Source organism: Elephas maximus, chromosome 10, assembly GCF_024166365.1.
Source record: "Elephas maximus indicus isolate mEleMax1 chromosome 10, mEleMax1 primary haplotype, whole genome shotgun sequence".
Lineage (NCBI taxonomy): Eukaryota > Metazoa > Chordata > Mammalia > Proboscidea > Elephantidae > Elephas > Elephas maximus.
The window spans coordinates 16,006,594-16,021,967 of NC_064828.1; the positions used below are offsets into that span (position 1 = coordinate 16,006,594).

At 45.0% G+C, this 15,374-nt stretch overlaps 1 protein-coding gene across 1 annotated transcript; it reads left to right on the top strand.

Moving 5' to 3' along the window:
• The first annotated feature begins 10,579 nt into the window (after nt 1–10,579).
• On the top strand, nt 10,580–15,033 carry SRP14 (signal recognition particle 14). Its single transcript, XM_049897408.1, has 5 exons — nt 10,580–10,686; nt 10,825–10,897; nt 11,375–11,487; nt 13,476–13,508; nt 14,623–15,033. The coding sequence occupies exons 1-5, from the start codon at nt 10,663–10,665 to the stop codon at nt 14,710–14,712; spliced, it is 333 nt and encodes a 110-aa protein (XP_049753365.1). The 5' UTR covers nt 10,580–10,662; the 3' UTR covers nt 14,713–15,033.
• Nucleotides 15,034–15,374: the final 341 nt, after the last annotated feature.

Consider the following 15,374-nt stretch of genomic DNA (forward strand, 5'->3'; position numbering starts at 1 on the left):
AATAGGTTGAAACTTTTGTCCCCCAGAGTTAAATAAAATTCCTAACAAGGCTGGGAACAGCTTCCCAGTCCAGTCTGTGGTGTTCGACTAGGTCAGATAATTCAGGGTGAAGTCCATTTCAGAATATGGAGTTGAAATCTATCTCAGCTCCAGGCTCTGTTAGATTTAAACCCAAGTGTTCAGCAAAAAATTTGCTCAAGCAGTCCCTATAATTATAAACCTTCTCATCCTTTTTTTCTTTACCACCTTGGACTTTGGCCCAATCTGTTTTCCTAGAAAAAACTTTGGGATAGAATCTATGAGTAATTTAATGATGGCTTTAGTTTGTTGTAATAATTCTATACTGGGAACATTAGGTCTTCCAGTTAAAGATCTGTCTGAATTTTTTCCAGTTGGCCTTTGCCACCTTTGCGCTTCCCCTGGTCCCACCAACATATTTATTAATTGATACATATCTGATAGGCCAGGTTCATAAGTTTCTGCTAAAATAGTAAATTCCTTGGTGACCTTTTGGGGATCTTCAGAAGGATTAGGAAAGTCCTTTACAATTGTGTGAATTTCTGCTTTAGACCAAGGGGCAAAGGTAACCTTGGGAGGTTTATTTGCTTCTTTTGGATAACTTAAAAGGCATCTTGGGGGCTGTAACAGAAATTGGTTTCTCTCATTGTTTTTTGGCAGGTTCTTTAGAATAGAAGGGAAGCCCAGAGAGGGTGTTAGTGGGGGAGTAAGAAGGCAGAGATGGATACAAAGAAAAGTCAACTGGCAGAGGTGCAGAGGTAGCAGAAGTCGGAGGAATGGGAACAGGCACCTGACATTGCATTTCCTTTTGTTGCTTGGTTAATTTGGGGATGCTATCTTCCATGGAAGCCATTTTATTTTCCTGGCATCTTCTGGAGGCTTCCAGATACTAGTCAAAATAGGCATCCCATTGTGGTTGCCAAATCCGGGAGCCAATTTACTGCACTGAAAAGAGCCCCACGGTGGTCACTGATTTTCTAAATTGTCTTTAGTAAAAGCATGCCAGTGGTCTAAAAGCAAGCAAGCATGAGGGATATGTATCTGGGGTACCCAAAAGTGGCCCTGCTGAGTCCCTGTGACTTGTTTTCCCCATTCTAATAAAACAATGAATAGCACATACTATGAGACTTAATGTGTACCCCAAACCTAATGGTGCACTAAGACATGAATGTGCACCTTAAAAAGAAGAGTTCAAATTTAACGAGCTGAAACCTTGGTTCTCTTAAAGTCAGCTAATGTACAGTCAGTGGTTCTTGCTGCAGGGTTGGGACTAGGATTTGCTTAAATCAATGTGAGCTTTTTGTTATGCAGGAATTTGCTTGCAGTTGGCAGGCAGCCTAGTGCTCTGGCCAATTTCATGACCTGGCTTATCCTCTCACAGGAGACTTTAACTGCCTCACAGCAGAACTGCTCAGTGGCAGGCGACAGCCCTACCTGTTGCTGATCAACCTGTGCCCTGGGTTTTTGTGGCTTATTAGACCTGGAAGAACCATGGTGACAGCCTCACCATACTTAATTTGGCAACAAACTTGTAAAAATGTTTAGAATATAAAATGAAAATGAAAGCAAAGAAGAAGTCCTAGAAAAATCTCAGACAGAGGAGCTCAGATTTGAAAGACTGTTTACCTGGATGACTCCTAGGAATCTGGGGAGGCAGCAAGCCCAAGCAGCTCTGCAGTACCAGAAGCCTGAGTTTTCAATGTCCCAGGAGACACCAAAGGCAACGCATCTTTGAAACTCCACTTCTGACACCAAGAAATGTCTTAGAGTAAGAATGCCTAGTTCTATTAAAGTAAAAGCAAAGGGATTTATTGAAGATAATAAAATTCATGGATTGGGAAAGACAGAGCAGACAGGAATCTACCAAGTGTGCCCACCTTCTGAGTGAGAGGTGAGTCTTTTATAGGTGAGTCTTCATCTTTATAAGATGAAGAGGGTAAACATGTGAGCGTATGACTAATAGTAAGTTGGGGAGGGGCAGAATTGATGCCTTTGAATTGTGGAGTTGGCAAAGAAGATTGAATATACCATGAACTGCCAAAAGAACAAACAAATCTGTCTTGGAAGAAGTACAACCAGAATGCTCTTTGGAAACAAAGATGGTGAGACTGCGTCTTATATACTTTGAACATGTTGTCAGGAAGGATCAGTCCCTGGAGAAAGACAACATGTTTGGTAAAGTAGAGGGTCAGTGAAAGAGAGGAAGGCCCTCAATGAGATGGACTGATATAGTGGCTGTAACAATGGGCTCAAGCATAACAATGATTGTGAAGATGGCGCAGGACTGGGCAGTGTTTTGTTCTGTGGTACATAGGGTCAGTACGAGTCAGAACCGACTCAACAGCATCTAACAACAACAACAACAGACCCTCAAGGTGCATGGTATCTGGCAAGGTGGGTACTAATCCATGCTGTTGTCCTTGTGATTCGCTTCTGCCGAAGGAATTCACTTTGGCAAAGAGGTAATGGAAACAGCCAACTCCAATCTAAGTGCCCTGGGGTAATAATGCGTATGTTAACTCATTTAATCATCCCATAGTTCAGGAAGGTAGGCACTTTTATTACATTCTGATTTTTAAGATGAGGAAATTGAAGCACAGAGGGAGATAAGTTTGAAATAAGAAAAAAAAAGATTAGTTGGTGTCTTTAACGGAAAGCTATGTATTGTTGTAAAAATGGCGTGGCAGGGGTGTCTAATCTCTAACTTCACAAGAGGGAAGGAGAATTAAGATCAACAGCCCAAGGCTGATTCCAATGAGGTGGAAGTCAGACATGCTTCCTCTTGCCAGGCCTTTTTACCAGTTCTGACATAATCTGTCCCTCCCACCACGGCACACTCTACTTCTTTGCTGAGTTTGATAGTTTGTTGCATTGGCCACGCAGAACTCACAGGCAATATCACAATTATGGGGTTTGTTAGGGAAGTAACAGGTTACAATTCAGGTTCAGGAATGCTCAGGATATAGTTTTTCCATCAGGACAGCCTCTTCTCAGCCATGCCTAAAGGCAGGTCTGTCCCAGGCCTTTGGCCCCTTGTCCCCTCAGCCTGGCCTCTGCCCTGTTCGGGCAAGTGTTACAAAGCTCTTTTAGCTCTGCTGACTCCACCAGTAAGCCTCAGTCCGAAGGTGCTCAGCTCTAGCGCAGTGGGTCAGCAACCCATACCAAGTGCCCAGAGTAACCCTACTCTGCCAGCAAGCCCCCTGTCTGAAGGCACATAGCTTTCTTGCTCTGTGGGCCGAGAAACACACGATGCTGTCTCCTGCCAGTCTCCTGGTACTGATGCTTCCATTTCTCTGCTGCTGCTTCTCGCCATCTCCAGTATTACAGCTCTCCCTCTCTGTCTTCTGTGTTACAGCTCCTACTCTCTCGCTCTCTCTTATTCTCTCTCTCAGTGTCTCCCTTTAAGCCCAACAGAATGACAAACCTGACCAACCCCCTCGTTAGGGTTTCATATACCTTATTTGCATAGTTCCACCCAGTCATTCCATGGTATTTATGAAGACTATGGCTAGAAGGGCCATACTGAGTAATTCACTGCACCACAATTGTTTAGAGCACCGTCTTCGTCTTCTGGGTTATGTGAATCTAGCCTTTCATTGCAGAGAACTGACAGCAATGCAAATGATTCTTGTCTATGGATATTCAAATGATTTTCTTGAGTTGCAGTGTGATGGATCACTTTTGTGTGACCTTTCTTGTCATGGTCTTATAACTCACACCCAAGTGATTGGGCAGGACTGTGTGGTAGGGTAATTGTGGCCCACCAAAGGAATTGGTCAGTTTTACCATCCCACTGGGCTTGAAATGAGCCACCCCAGAGGCAAGAAAGAGAGGATCCTACCACCACCAAGGAAGAACAGCCAGGAGCACAGAGTGTGTCCTTTGGACTTGGGATCCCAGGAGACAGATGAAGACAGAACTGTAACACAGGAGGCAGTGAGAAGTGGCAGCAGAGATGAGACAGCGTGGTGGGATTCCCAGTTCAAGGAGAGAGAAATCTGAGTGACTTTGGGAGAGGCGTGCCTGTGAGCATGGCCGGGAAGAGGCTGTTCTGATGCAAGAACTGTATCCTAAGTGTTCCTGAACCCAAACTGTAACTTGTTACTTCCCTGATGTTGTTGTTGTTGTTAGGTGCTGTCGAGTTGGTTCCGACTCATAGCGACCCTGCGCGCAACAGAACGAAACACTGCCCGGTCCTGAGCCATCCTTACAATCATTGTTATGCTTGAGCTTATTGTGTCAGTCCACCTCGTTGAGGGTCTTCCTCTTTTCCACTGACCCTGTACTCTACCAAGCATGATGTCCTTCTCCAGGGACTGATCCCTCATGACAACATGTCCGAAGTATATAAGACGCAGTCTCACCATCCTTGCTTCTAAGGAGCATTCTGGTTGTACTACTTCTACGACAGATTTGTTCGTTCTTTTGGCGGTCCGTGGTATATTCTCTAACAAACCCCATAATCATGAGTAAAGTCTGTGAGTTCCGTGTGGCCATTGCAACAAATTATCGAACCTGGCATGGAGATAGAGAGTACCGTGGGAGGGATGGTTGGTGTCAGAATTGGTAAAGATGGCAGAGAGAGGAGGCATGTTTGATCTCTGCCTCAATGGAATCAGACTTGGGCTGTTGATCTTGATTCTCCTTCCCCTTTGTGACGTTAAAGGAGGTTAGACACCAGCCCCATGCCATTTTTACATGAGTGGGCAACCCTCTCTGCTTGTGGGAAATTCAATTTTGCTTCCATTTACAAATTCATTACAATATTCCTAATCTATAATTTGAAGGAGCCCTAGTGGTGCAACAGTTAAGTGCTCAGCTGCTAACTGAAAGTTGGCAGTTCGAATGTACTCAGCCTCTCCACAGGAGAAATACCCGAAGATCTGCTCCCACAAAGACTGCAGTCTGTAAAACCCTATGGGGCAATGTTCCTCTGTCACAGAGGACTGCCATGGCACCCAACAACAACAGTGTTTAAATGTATCTGTTCTTTGGGTTCTCCTTGAAGAATGGGTTGTAACATCTATCTGATTCCTTTTATTAATAATAAGTTAAACAAAATCTGTAACATAGGTAACAGAGTCAAGGTTTCCCCTTTTTTAAAAAAATCATCTTTTAACAGGGGTCATGTAATTTTCCTCCAGTCATCTAGAAATTAAGGGGTAGAGCTGGGACTCAGACCCAGCCCACCAGGATTCAGCATCTGTGTCTATAACCACCACACTGTGTTCTAGGCACTGCAAAGGTTAATTGCATTAGAGTGACTGCAGCTGTAAAATAATCAACCCTTAGTCTAAACAAGGAGCCCTGGTGGTGCAGGGGTTAAGAGCTCAGTTGCTAACCAAAAGGTCAGTAGTTCGAATCCACCAGCCGCTCTTTGGAAACCCTATGGAGTAGTTCCACTCTGTCCAATAGGGCTGCTATGAGTAGGAATTTACTTGATGGCAATGGGTTTGGTTTGTTCTTTTCTTTTTTTGTAACCTCAACAAGGAATCCCTGGGTGGTACATAGGGTTAAAGTACTCAGCTGCTAATCGAAAAGTTGGTGGTTGGATTTCACCAAAAGGAACATTAGAGGAAGGGTCTGGTGATCTGCTTCCAAAAAATTGGTCACTGAAAATCCCATGAAACACAGTTCTAATCTGACGCACGTGAGATAGCTGTGAGTTGAAATCGCCTCAGTGGAAACTGGTAAGCAAGTGTATTGACCCCAATTCTGTTGTGTTTGTTAGCTGCTGTAACGGCAACCTCATGCACAAGGTACGAAACTGAACCAGCCCCACGATCACCTGTGAGTTGGACCATCGTGATTCATAGTGTTTACACTGGCAGATTTTGGGAAGTAGATCACCAGGCCCTTCTTCCTAGTCCACCTGAGTCCGGAAGCTCGGCTGGAACCTGTTCAGCATCACAGCAACACATACACCATGACTGACAGATGGACAGTGGTTGCACATGAGGTACACTGGCCAGGAACTGAACTCTAGTCTCCTGTGTGGAAGGCAAGAATTCTACCACTGAACCACCTCCGGCCCCTATTCTAACTCTAACCCTAGTTAAAACCTGATAAATTAAGTTTCACTCTGTCTGAGGAAGGAATATGTATGACCACAGCATTTTGGAAGAGGTGATCTTAGGTGGTACAAGGAGGAACACTCATCTAGGCTCCCTGCCAGGCAGCTGAGGAGCACGGGGTACTTTTCTCTCCTGCTATAGCAGATGCTGGTGTTCTGGGCCAAAGGGCTCCATTTAGCTCTTGATCCTGCATAGGCCTTTTTTGAGGATCCTATGATGTTGGAGGGGATATGGGAGTCATTTTCATTTCACAGACCTGAACATTTCTTTCTGTGTGTGTATCTATTCCTGACTTTATAATAGTGGGACCATACAATATTTGTCCTTTTATGATCGACTTATTTCACTCAGCATTATGTCCTCCAGATTAATCCATGTTAGGTGTTTTGTGGATGCCACATTATTTTTTATAGTTGTGTAGTATTCCATTGTATAATGTACCACAATTTGTTGATCCACTCATCCTTGGGAACTTAGGCTGTTTGCACCTTTTTGCTATTGTGAATAATACCGCAACGAACATAGGTGTGCATGTATCTATTCATGTCACTGCTCTTATATCTCTTGGATATATACCTAGAAGTAGGATTGCTGGATCATAAAGTATTTCTATTTCTAGCTTTTTGGGGAAGCACCATACCGTTTTCCATAGTGGTTGTACCATTTTACAATCCCACCAGCAGTGTATAAGTGTTTCAATCTCTCCACAACCTCTGCAGCATTTGTTTTCTGTTTTTTTGATCATTGCCATTTTTGCAAGGGTGAGATGACATTTCATTGTAATTCTGATTTGCATTTCTCTAATGGCTAATGGGAAACCCTGGTAGTGAAGTGGTTAAGATACGGTTGCTAATCAAAAGGTCAGCAGTTCAAATCCACCAGGTGCTCTTGGAAACTCTATAGGGCAGTTCTACCCTGTCCTATAGGGTCGCTATGAGTCAGAATCAACTTGATGGCAATGGGTTTGGTTTGGTTTCTGGAATGGCTAATGATCATAAGCATCTTTGTGTGTATTCGTTGGTCATCTGAATGTCCTCTTTCGTGAAATGTCTGTTCATGTCCTTTGTCCATTTTTTGAAAAGATTGTTGTTGAGTTGTTGAAGTTTTCTATATATTTTAGAGATTAGACCCTTGTTAGATATGTCGTTGCCAAAGAGTTTTTCCTAGTCCCTAGGTTCTCTTTTTATTCTTTTGGTAAAGTGTTTTGATGAGCATAGTTAATTTTTAGGAGGTTCTAGTTATCTAAATTATCTTCTGTTGCTCACGCATTTTTAGTTGTGTTTAATAGGCTGTCTATGCCGAAAATGAGCTCTCCTAGTTTTGTTCCTATATTATTTTCCAGGAACTTTATAGCTCATTTCATAGATTTGCGAGTTTGCCTGAGATCACGTAACTAATATGTGGCAGAGTGGTGGGACCTGAACCCAGACCTGTGTGACTTCAGACCAGGTGCTCTTAATCACTTCCCATAGGATAATAGAGCCCAAAGAACACTGTGTCGGTAGTTGAATTGTACTGGCTCAAATGTGATGCTAGAACTGGAAAACTAGGGTGTTTCTATTGCTAGCGTGGTTTATTCCATTGTGAGTGGTCTTTAGTCTTCATCTAAAGTGGTTGGGATGACTGTTGATTCTTGACTGGAATTCAGCCGAAAGGAATCAGGTGAGATGTGTCCACATTGAGGGCTGATCTTGATGAGGCCTCAGATGAATCACGGCCTATATGCTGTGTGCTCTTCAACGGAAGGGCCATCTACTTCACCCACTACCTACTCCATGGCTCCAAAAAACATTGCAATGTTCAATGAATGATAGAAACTCAGAGCACAACAGTCATCATCTAGGTCAACCCTTAGATCACCCACCGTAACTAGTTCCACTTACATTTATGACCTCAAATATCAAATGGGCCCTCACACTCCCTGGCAACCTGACAACTGTTAAAGAAAATGCCTCTCCCCCATTTAAACTTAACTCTTACCCCTTCCCACAACTAAAAACTCATGATAAAGACAGTTCTGGGAAAAGTTAAAATAATCTAGCAGCCTATGGAATGCAGACACAAAAACATGATAAGCCAAGCCAAGCTGCCTCCTGGCTATTAAGTGAATGACAACCAATCATTTCAAATTTTCCTTTTGGGGAATCCCCTAACAGTTCGTACTGCGTATAAGCTGATCCTAATTGTAATGTGAAGAACTCAGTGATGTGCTCCCTGCCCCTGAACAGTTTTTACCGCGATAAAACCTTTTAATTGACTTATTGATCAGATTTTTCTTTCAACACAACACAGCTGAATATGTTTGCTCTCTGATGATTCACACTTTTCCCCAAACTTCTAGCACCCTTTGCCCACTTCACTCTAGGCTGATAACCTTATGCAGCAGATCTGTGTTGGCTTTCGGTTCCTGTGACCTGAACCTATTTGCAGTTTCCCATTGTGTAGGTCTTAGTGTGGGGCAAGGAAAATAAAGGGGTCAGAGGGTCACTCTCCTCACCCACTCTGGCACTTGGGCTCAGGTATATGACATAGGGTTGGCCAATCTGGTACTCCCAACCAGGTCTTCAACTTCTGAACTAGTGATACAAAGGCCCAAGGCTCTTTAGAAGTTATTAATAGCAAGTGGACCTGTGTTGGCAGCTCCACAGGAGGGGTTTTTATCAGACTGTTCCAGTCTGTGCTAGTCCCGTGGCATGTGGAGATGACTCCCCAATTTTTATTTATAGCTGTTATATCTTCTCTGAGCTCCAAACTTGTATATTCAGCTGCTTACTTGATAATTCCACTTGGACACTTAGTTTCCTGGGGCTGAAGTAACAAAATGCCACAAAGTGGGTGGGTTTAAAGAACAGAAATTTATTTTCTTACAGTTCTGGAGGCTAGAAGTCCAAATCAACCCGTCAGCCAGGCCATGAGCCCTCCAAAATCTCTAGGGAGCATGGGCTGGCTCTTTTTTTTTGTCTCTCCCAGTTTCTGGTAGCCTCAGGCATTCCTAGTTTCACACCTGCAATTTCACTTAGCTCACAGGGTTGCTATAGGGTCACCATGAGTCGAAATCGACCTGACGCCAACATGTTTGGTTTTTTTTTTTTTTGGTCTTTCCTCTGGAGCCCTGGTGGTGCAGTGGCTAAGAGCTTGGCTACTAACCAAAACGTCAGCAGTTTGAATCTACCAGCTGCTCCTTGGAAACCCTATGGGGCAGTTCTACTCTGTCCTATAGGGTCACTATGAGTTGGAATTGACATGATGGCAGTGGGGGGGGGGGTTGTCCTTCCTCTGTCTGTCTCTCTGTGCCTCTTCTTCTCTTTTATAAGGACACCACTCAGATTGGATTAGAACCCACCGTACTCCAGTATGATCTCGGATTAATCTGATAACATAGTCAAAGACCCTATTCCCAAACAAGGTCACCTTTACAGGTACCGGGGGTTGGGACCTCAACATCTCTTTGGGGACACAATTCAATCCATAACAGACATCATTCAGATATTACAGGACTAAAATGAAACTTTCTATCGTTCTACAAAACTTTTCGCAATATGTTAGCCCCTGGAGCTCTGCCATAACCTCTATGGTATGCTGAGTAATGGCCCCCCACACGTCTACGTCTCAACGCACAGAACCCGTGAATATCTTACCTTACATGATAAAGAGAATGTTGCAGATGTGATTAAATTAAGGACCCTGAGGTGGGGATAATATCCTAATTTATCTTGGTGGGCTCAATGTAATCATGAGCGTCCTTGTAAAAGGGAGGCAGGAGGATAAGAGTCAGCTGTCAGAAACGTGACAAGGGAGGCAAGAAGTTGAAGTGATGTGAGGAAATGGGCACGGGCAAAAAATAGAGGTGGCCTCTAGAAGCTGAAAAAAGGCAAGGAAACCCACTCTCCTCTGAAGCCTCAGGGTGGGATGCAGGCCTGCAGACACCCTGATTTTAGACTTCTGATCTCCTGTTAGGGCAGGGCTTAAAACCCGGGTCTTCTTACTGAATCCTGAGACTCGGCTCCAGGCCATCTTGCCAAAGCTGGGGGTCAGCCTTTGGGGCCACTCATTCCGTTAAAAGAACCCGGAGTGAAGACGGACAGCTCAGAAGACCTTCGCCGGAATTTATTACGATGAAAATGCTAATAAAAACAACAATAATAATCACACAACAACAGTTACTATTTACAAAGAAGTTTCTATGTGCCAGGCACTGTTCAGAGTGTTTTATAGATATGAACTCATTTAATTTTCACAATCACACTGTAAATCCTATTATTTTCCTGACTTTAACGATGAGGCAACTGAGCCACCAACATCTAGCTGGATGTACACAGCTATACGCTTCTATCAAACCCTTCTTGCGCGCTTTCTCACTGGCCCCAACTGCCCTCGGCTCGTTCCTCCCACGGGACAGGCGGGGGCGCCCCAGGGCGCAGGCGCGGGGCGGGCGGGGCGAGAGGGCGGAGGCAGGGATTGGTGGAAGAGAACTGAAAAATAATAGCGGAAGTCCTGCCCCGCCTGGGCGGAACTTCCGGCTCCAGCGCCCTGGGGTTCGTGCTGACAGAGCGGAGTTGCTAGCGCCGGGATGGTGCTGCTGGAGAGCGAGCAGGTAGCCAGAGCTGGCCGGCCGAGGGACTGATGCGGGTCGGGGTTTAGCTCAGGGCCTCCGCCTCCTGCGGGAGGGGCCGGGATGGGGCGTGGCTGGGATTGGGGGTCTCCTAACGGGGCCGGGCTTGCTGTGTTCTAGTTCCTGACGGAGCTGACCAGGCTCTTCCAGAAGTGCCGGTTGTCGGGCAGCGTGTTCATCACCCTGAAGAAGTGTAAGCAGCCGTCGTCTCGGCAAGGCCGGAAGGAAGCTGGGGGAGGGCGCCCTGGAAGCCGAGCGATGTCTCGGCGGGTCCCCAAAAGTCTGGGAGGCACGGGCGCAGTCTGTCTGCCGCGGATCCTCGCCTTCCCCTACCGTCCTCCCTCCTGTGCTGGGCACCTTCAGGGCTCAGGGCCCGGGGAATATCAGGGCTGTGGCCGCCTAGGTCGGTTCCGATTAGCGTGTCAGGGTGGCTCTTTCTGTCAGAGACCCCACACTCGTCCACCACTGGTGAGATTGAACCTGCTGTGATGTTACAGTGTTTCTGTCTGTATGGAGCTCTCCAGGTTTGACCAAACCGTCGGTGCTAGGGGATGATGTGGTTAACAGAACAGAGTAGTAGGCTGGATTCGATAACATTTTTGTATCCCTTCTTACTCACCTTTTGTCAACCTGTCACCGTACAATACACCGGGGTGTATTTTTAATGCAGATGATGGTCGAACTAAACCCATTCCGAGGAAAGGTACTGTGGACAGCTTTGAGCCTTCTGACAACAAGTGTCTGTTAAGAGCTACTGATGGGAAAAAGAAGATCAGCACTGTGGTAAGCTGGATTCCTAACACTACCATTTTGGAGCTTAAAGACTTGAACTTAACTTTGAGATAGGGCCTGTCTGAACCAGGCTTTTTTCCTTCTTTCTTATTTTAAATCAGGGCTAGTGTGTGGAGTCATTGTGTGGCCCAGATGGTTTAAGCACTAGACTCTTAACCAAAAGGTTGGTGATTCTAACCCACCCAGAGGCTGCTTGGAAGAAAGGCCTGACAATTTGCTTCCTAAAGGTTACAGCCTTGAAAACCCTATGCAGCACCGTTCTACTCTACACATATGGGGTTGCCATGAGTCAGAATCGACTTATGGCAACAGGTTTGGTTTGGGTTTTTGGTGTGTAGTTCACCAGCTATTAAGGAACCAGGACCTTCCCTTACTACTTTAGTAGTGGAAATCTCAGCAACAAAATTAAAATGAAGAAGGTAGAGATCAAACACTTGTTCAATCTGCTAAAATTTTTGTGGAAATAAAATTAGCATATTGGTTCTTATAGTTGCACTGTAAGGTGAAGTTGGTGTAAATACTCAATTCCTGTCCTGTGCTGGGCCTTCAGTGAACAGTTTCTCGGGGCCAGATGATGCTTTTAAGCTGAATATTCCTGTATCTTCGTGGTTCACATAGCGAACATGTAGCTGTGTTAGGCTTGGTACCTGAGAGCATACACATTTAGTGTATAGAGCCCTAGTCTTCCCTTTCAAGGGAAAGCAGCTTTCCTTTTATTATTTCACCCTAATAGTTTTAAAGACCCCAAACCCCCAGAGTGAATGACTAATGGGGCTCCAGGGTGCATCCCAATTACCACAATGCCTTCTCCTCCTCCTGGTTTCATTCACCCGCCCAGTAGCCTTATAACCGCTCACTCCTGGTGGAGGGCAGCGCCTATCTTGGCTCCTGTGCTCAGGGCATTCGTGGGCTCCTGGCTCTGGGCGGTGGCAGCGGCTGTACCAACAGGACGCAGCAGCCAGGGTTGCCACTGCCAGCCACACTCCAGGCACCTGCACACCTGCTTCCCGACTGGTCCCCGAGGTCATCTCTCCACAGCGCTCTCCATCTGCCCCCCCCCCCAATCTGGACGTGTGCAAAATCCAGATCTGGCTGCCCCACAGCCCGTGCTTAGCCGTAGCTGCCCACTCAGCAAGACCAGCCTCCTCTATCCAGTGGATAGAGCTCTCGGGCTTATGTCTGGCAGGCAGGTGCCGGCCAGGGCTGTGGTCCTGGCTGCTCCTGCTCCTCAGGCAGGCGGAACCAGTGGACGGGGCTGGGGACTGCCTGTATGTAATACGGTGTTCATATAACATCCTATTTCACAGAATGTATCATGGGCATTACGTGACATGACTGTACTTTATTTTGCTGGGGCAGAATCAGAATGACCTCTAATCACATGAGTATAAGACGTTGATGAGAATGTAGATTGTAATTAGTTGGTAAGTCTCCCTTTGCACGTTGAGAAGACTTTTAAGTGAAACAAGCTTATGTGGTTTTAAACAAGTTGGGCAATGTGAAATACAAAAACCTAAGGAATCCTCAAAGGTAGAATTTCTCTTCTTGTGGAAACTTGCATTGTGCTTAAATGGACCTGAATTAATGGAAAGCTGGTTTAAAATAAGATGGAGAAGGGTTAATTTAAATGTATCTGGACAAAACACTAATGCTGAGGTCATTTGGTATCACTCAGAACTCAGGGAGAACACTCTGCCAGATGTATAAGAGATTCCAACCAGGGGGAGAAGCATAGCTTCTTTAGGTGTCTACTTCTGGCTTTTTGCCATCTTGTGTGGAAAAAGGCACAGAGCTACTTTGCTCTTTCCTCTGGCACGGGAAAGTGGAGCAGAAAATTAGTCTATGGTATACTCTGATCCCTGAAGTTGGGAAGATGTATTTTAATTAGGAGGTTGTTTTCCTGAGGCTTTTGAGATATTATCTGGGGCAGACGATTCCTTTATGGATAACAGGTGACTTCTTTTTTCCTTGTTTTCCAGGTGAGCTCCAAAGAAGTGAATAAGTTTCAGATGGTGAGTTTCTAGTGTTCCCTATGCCCCCCTTCTCAGGCAAGGGTAAGTATAATATTGACCACTGGGTTAAGATCAGGGCTTTGAGCCATTTCATCTGGTTCGAAATGCAAAGAATTAGAATTTCTAACAAGTTCCCTGCTGATAATTTGCATTCCCCCCCCAGATATACTGAATCAATCTACATTTTAACAAGATCCTCAGGTGATTCTTAGATATAACTTTCTGGGAACTTGTTAGAAATGCAAGTTCCCAGCAGGGGTTTGAACCAGAACAAAACCAGTTTGAAGCCCTGGTTAAGTCTGATATTTGGGTTTTCTATTCTTCCTTGATAAGTTTTGTATCAAGTAAGAAGTTGCCAGGCCATGGATTCTACTTTTAGCACTGATACTATCTTCCTTTCTAGTTTTTTAGCTAGATTTTATTGCTTTAGGGTTCTGATATATCCTACCCATAGTATACTTGAAGAAAAAGTTGTCTGCAGTTTTTTTCTCCTTTTGCTTTAAAAAAAAAGTTGAAAATGTGTAACTCTGTGAGGAGTGTTGCAGAAGCTACTGTAATGTGAAAGAGTGATTTCTTCTCACACTGTTTTCCTTAAAATACAAGTGTCCCATGGGAACACATTCTTTATCAGGTAGGCTTTCTGATTGTAGCTACCCTAAATTCACTCTTCACCACCTATCTGGCAGCTGGTCATACTGTGGTGGCACACGTGTGGCTAGGATCTAGAAGCTATGCCACCAGCGTTTCAGATACCAGCAGGGTCATCCATGGTGGACAGGTTTAGCAGAGCTTCCAGACTAAGACAGACTAGGAAGAAGGCTTGGCGGTATGCTTCTGAAAGTCACTGAAAACCCCATGGATCCCAAAAGAACACTGTCCAACACGGTGCTGGAAGGTGAGCCCCCTATGTTGGAGGGCACTCAGGATACCCAGTGGTCTTAACAGTGGATGGACTGGCACATGTCAACAATCACGAAGATGGCACAGGACCGGGTAGTGTTGTTGTTGTACATGGGTCGCCATGAATCTGAAGCAGCAACAACAAACTCATTATGGAAATGAGGCAGCTGCTCCACCAATTCTCCCCACTGAGATGACGCTCTGTGTTTTTCAGGCTTATTCAAACCTCCTCAGAGCCAACATGGATGGACTGAAGAAGAGGGACAAAAAGAGCAAGAGTAAGAAGAACAAAGCAGCACAGTGAAGGGCACCACACTTTTGCTTTCTCCACCTAACCACTGATTTGCTATTTCTCCTTTGATTTTTACTTTTGGCCACAAGGCTAGGCTTCTGGCTCCCCCTTAGTGGCTGTTTTCATATGAGATTTTGAGTCATTCTGGAGGGAGGAAGGGCAGAAGAAGGGCTACAATGTTTACAGGGTAGCTGTGGTAAGAAGCCAGTGTATTTTAGACCTCTGGCTAATTGGTCTCTGTTGGATGTTGTATATTCCTGGATTGTAGTCTAAAGTCTCTGTAGCCACCTGTGTGAAGGGCAATGTATCATTAAACCCATCTATTTATCAGCACCACTGTCTCTTATTTATTCCTTTTCCCACCCCCATTTTAATAGTTCCTGGCAATAACTACTAATTCTGGAATGATCTGGTTAGTGAATAGGCTTTAGCCTTATATTTTAGCTTGTTGGAATTGAAAGCTAACAATTTTATAAAATGTGTAATCTCATGGTTTTGTAATGTCATCATCATAGTTCCTTTAGCAAGTTTGAGTGAGTTCTCACAACCAGACGAAAGCTTTGCTGAACCTCCTTGGGATTTGTTGTTGTTAGGTGCCATCGAGTTGATTTTTGACTCAGTGACCCCCTGTGATGAGTAGAATTGTCCCATTGAGTCTTCTAGGCTGTAATCTT

What these genes read in the sequence shown, in the direction of transcription:
- SRP14 (XM_049897408.1), top strand. Translation starts at nt 10,663, where the DNA reads ATGGTGCTGCTGGAGAGCGAGCAG. An exon ending in TGCTGCTGGAGAGCGAGCAG is followed by an intron (nt 10,687 to 10,824) that starts GTAGCCAGAGCT and finishes GCTGTGTTCTAG; the next exon opens with TTCCTGACGGAGCTGACCAG. An exon ending in GTTCATCACCCTGAAGAAGT is followed by an intron (nt 10,898 to 11,374) that starts GTAAGCAGCCGT and finishes TTTTTAATGCAG; the next exon opens with ATGATGGTCGAACTAAACCC.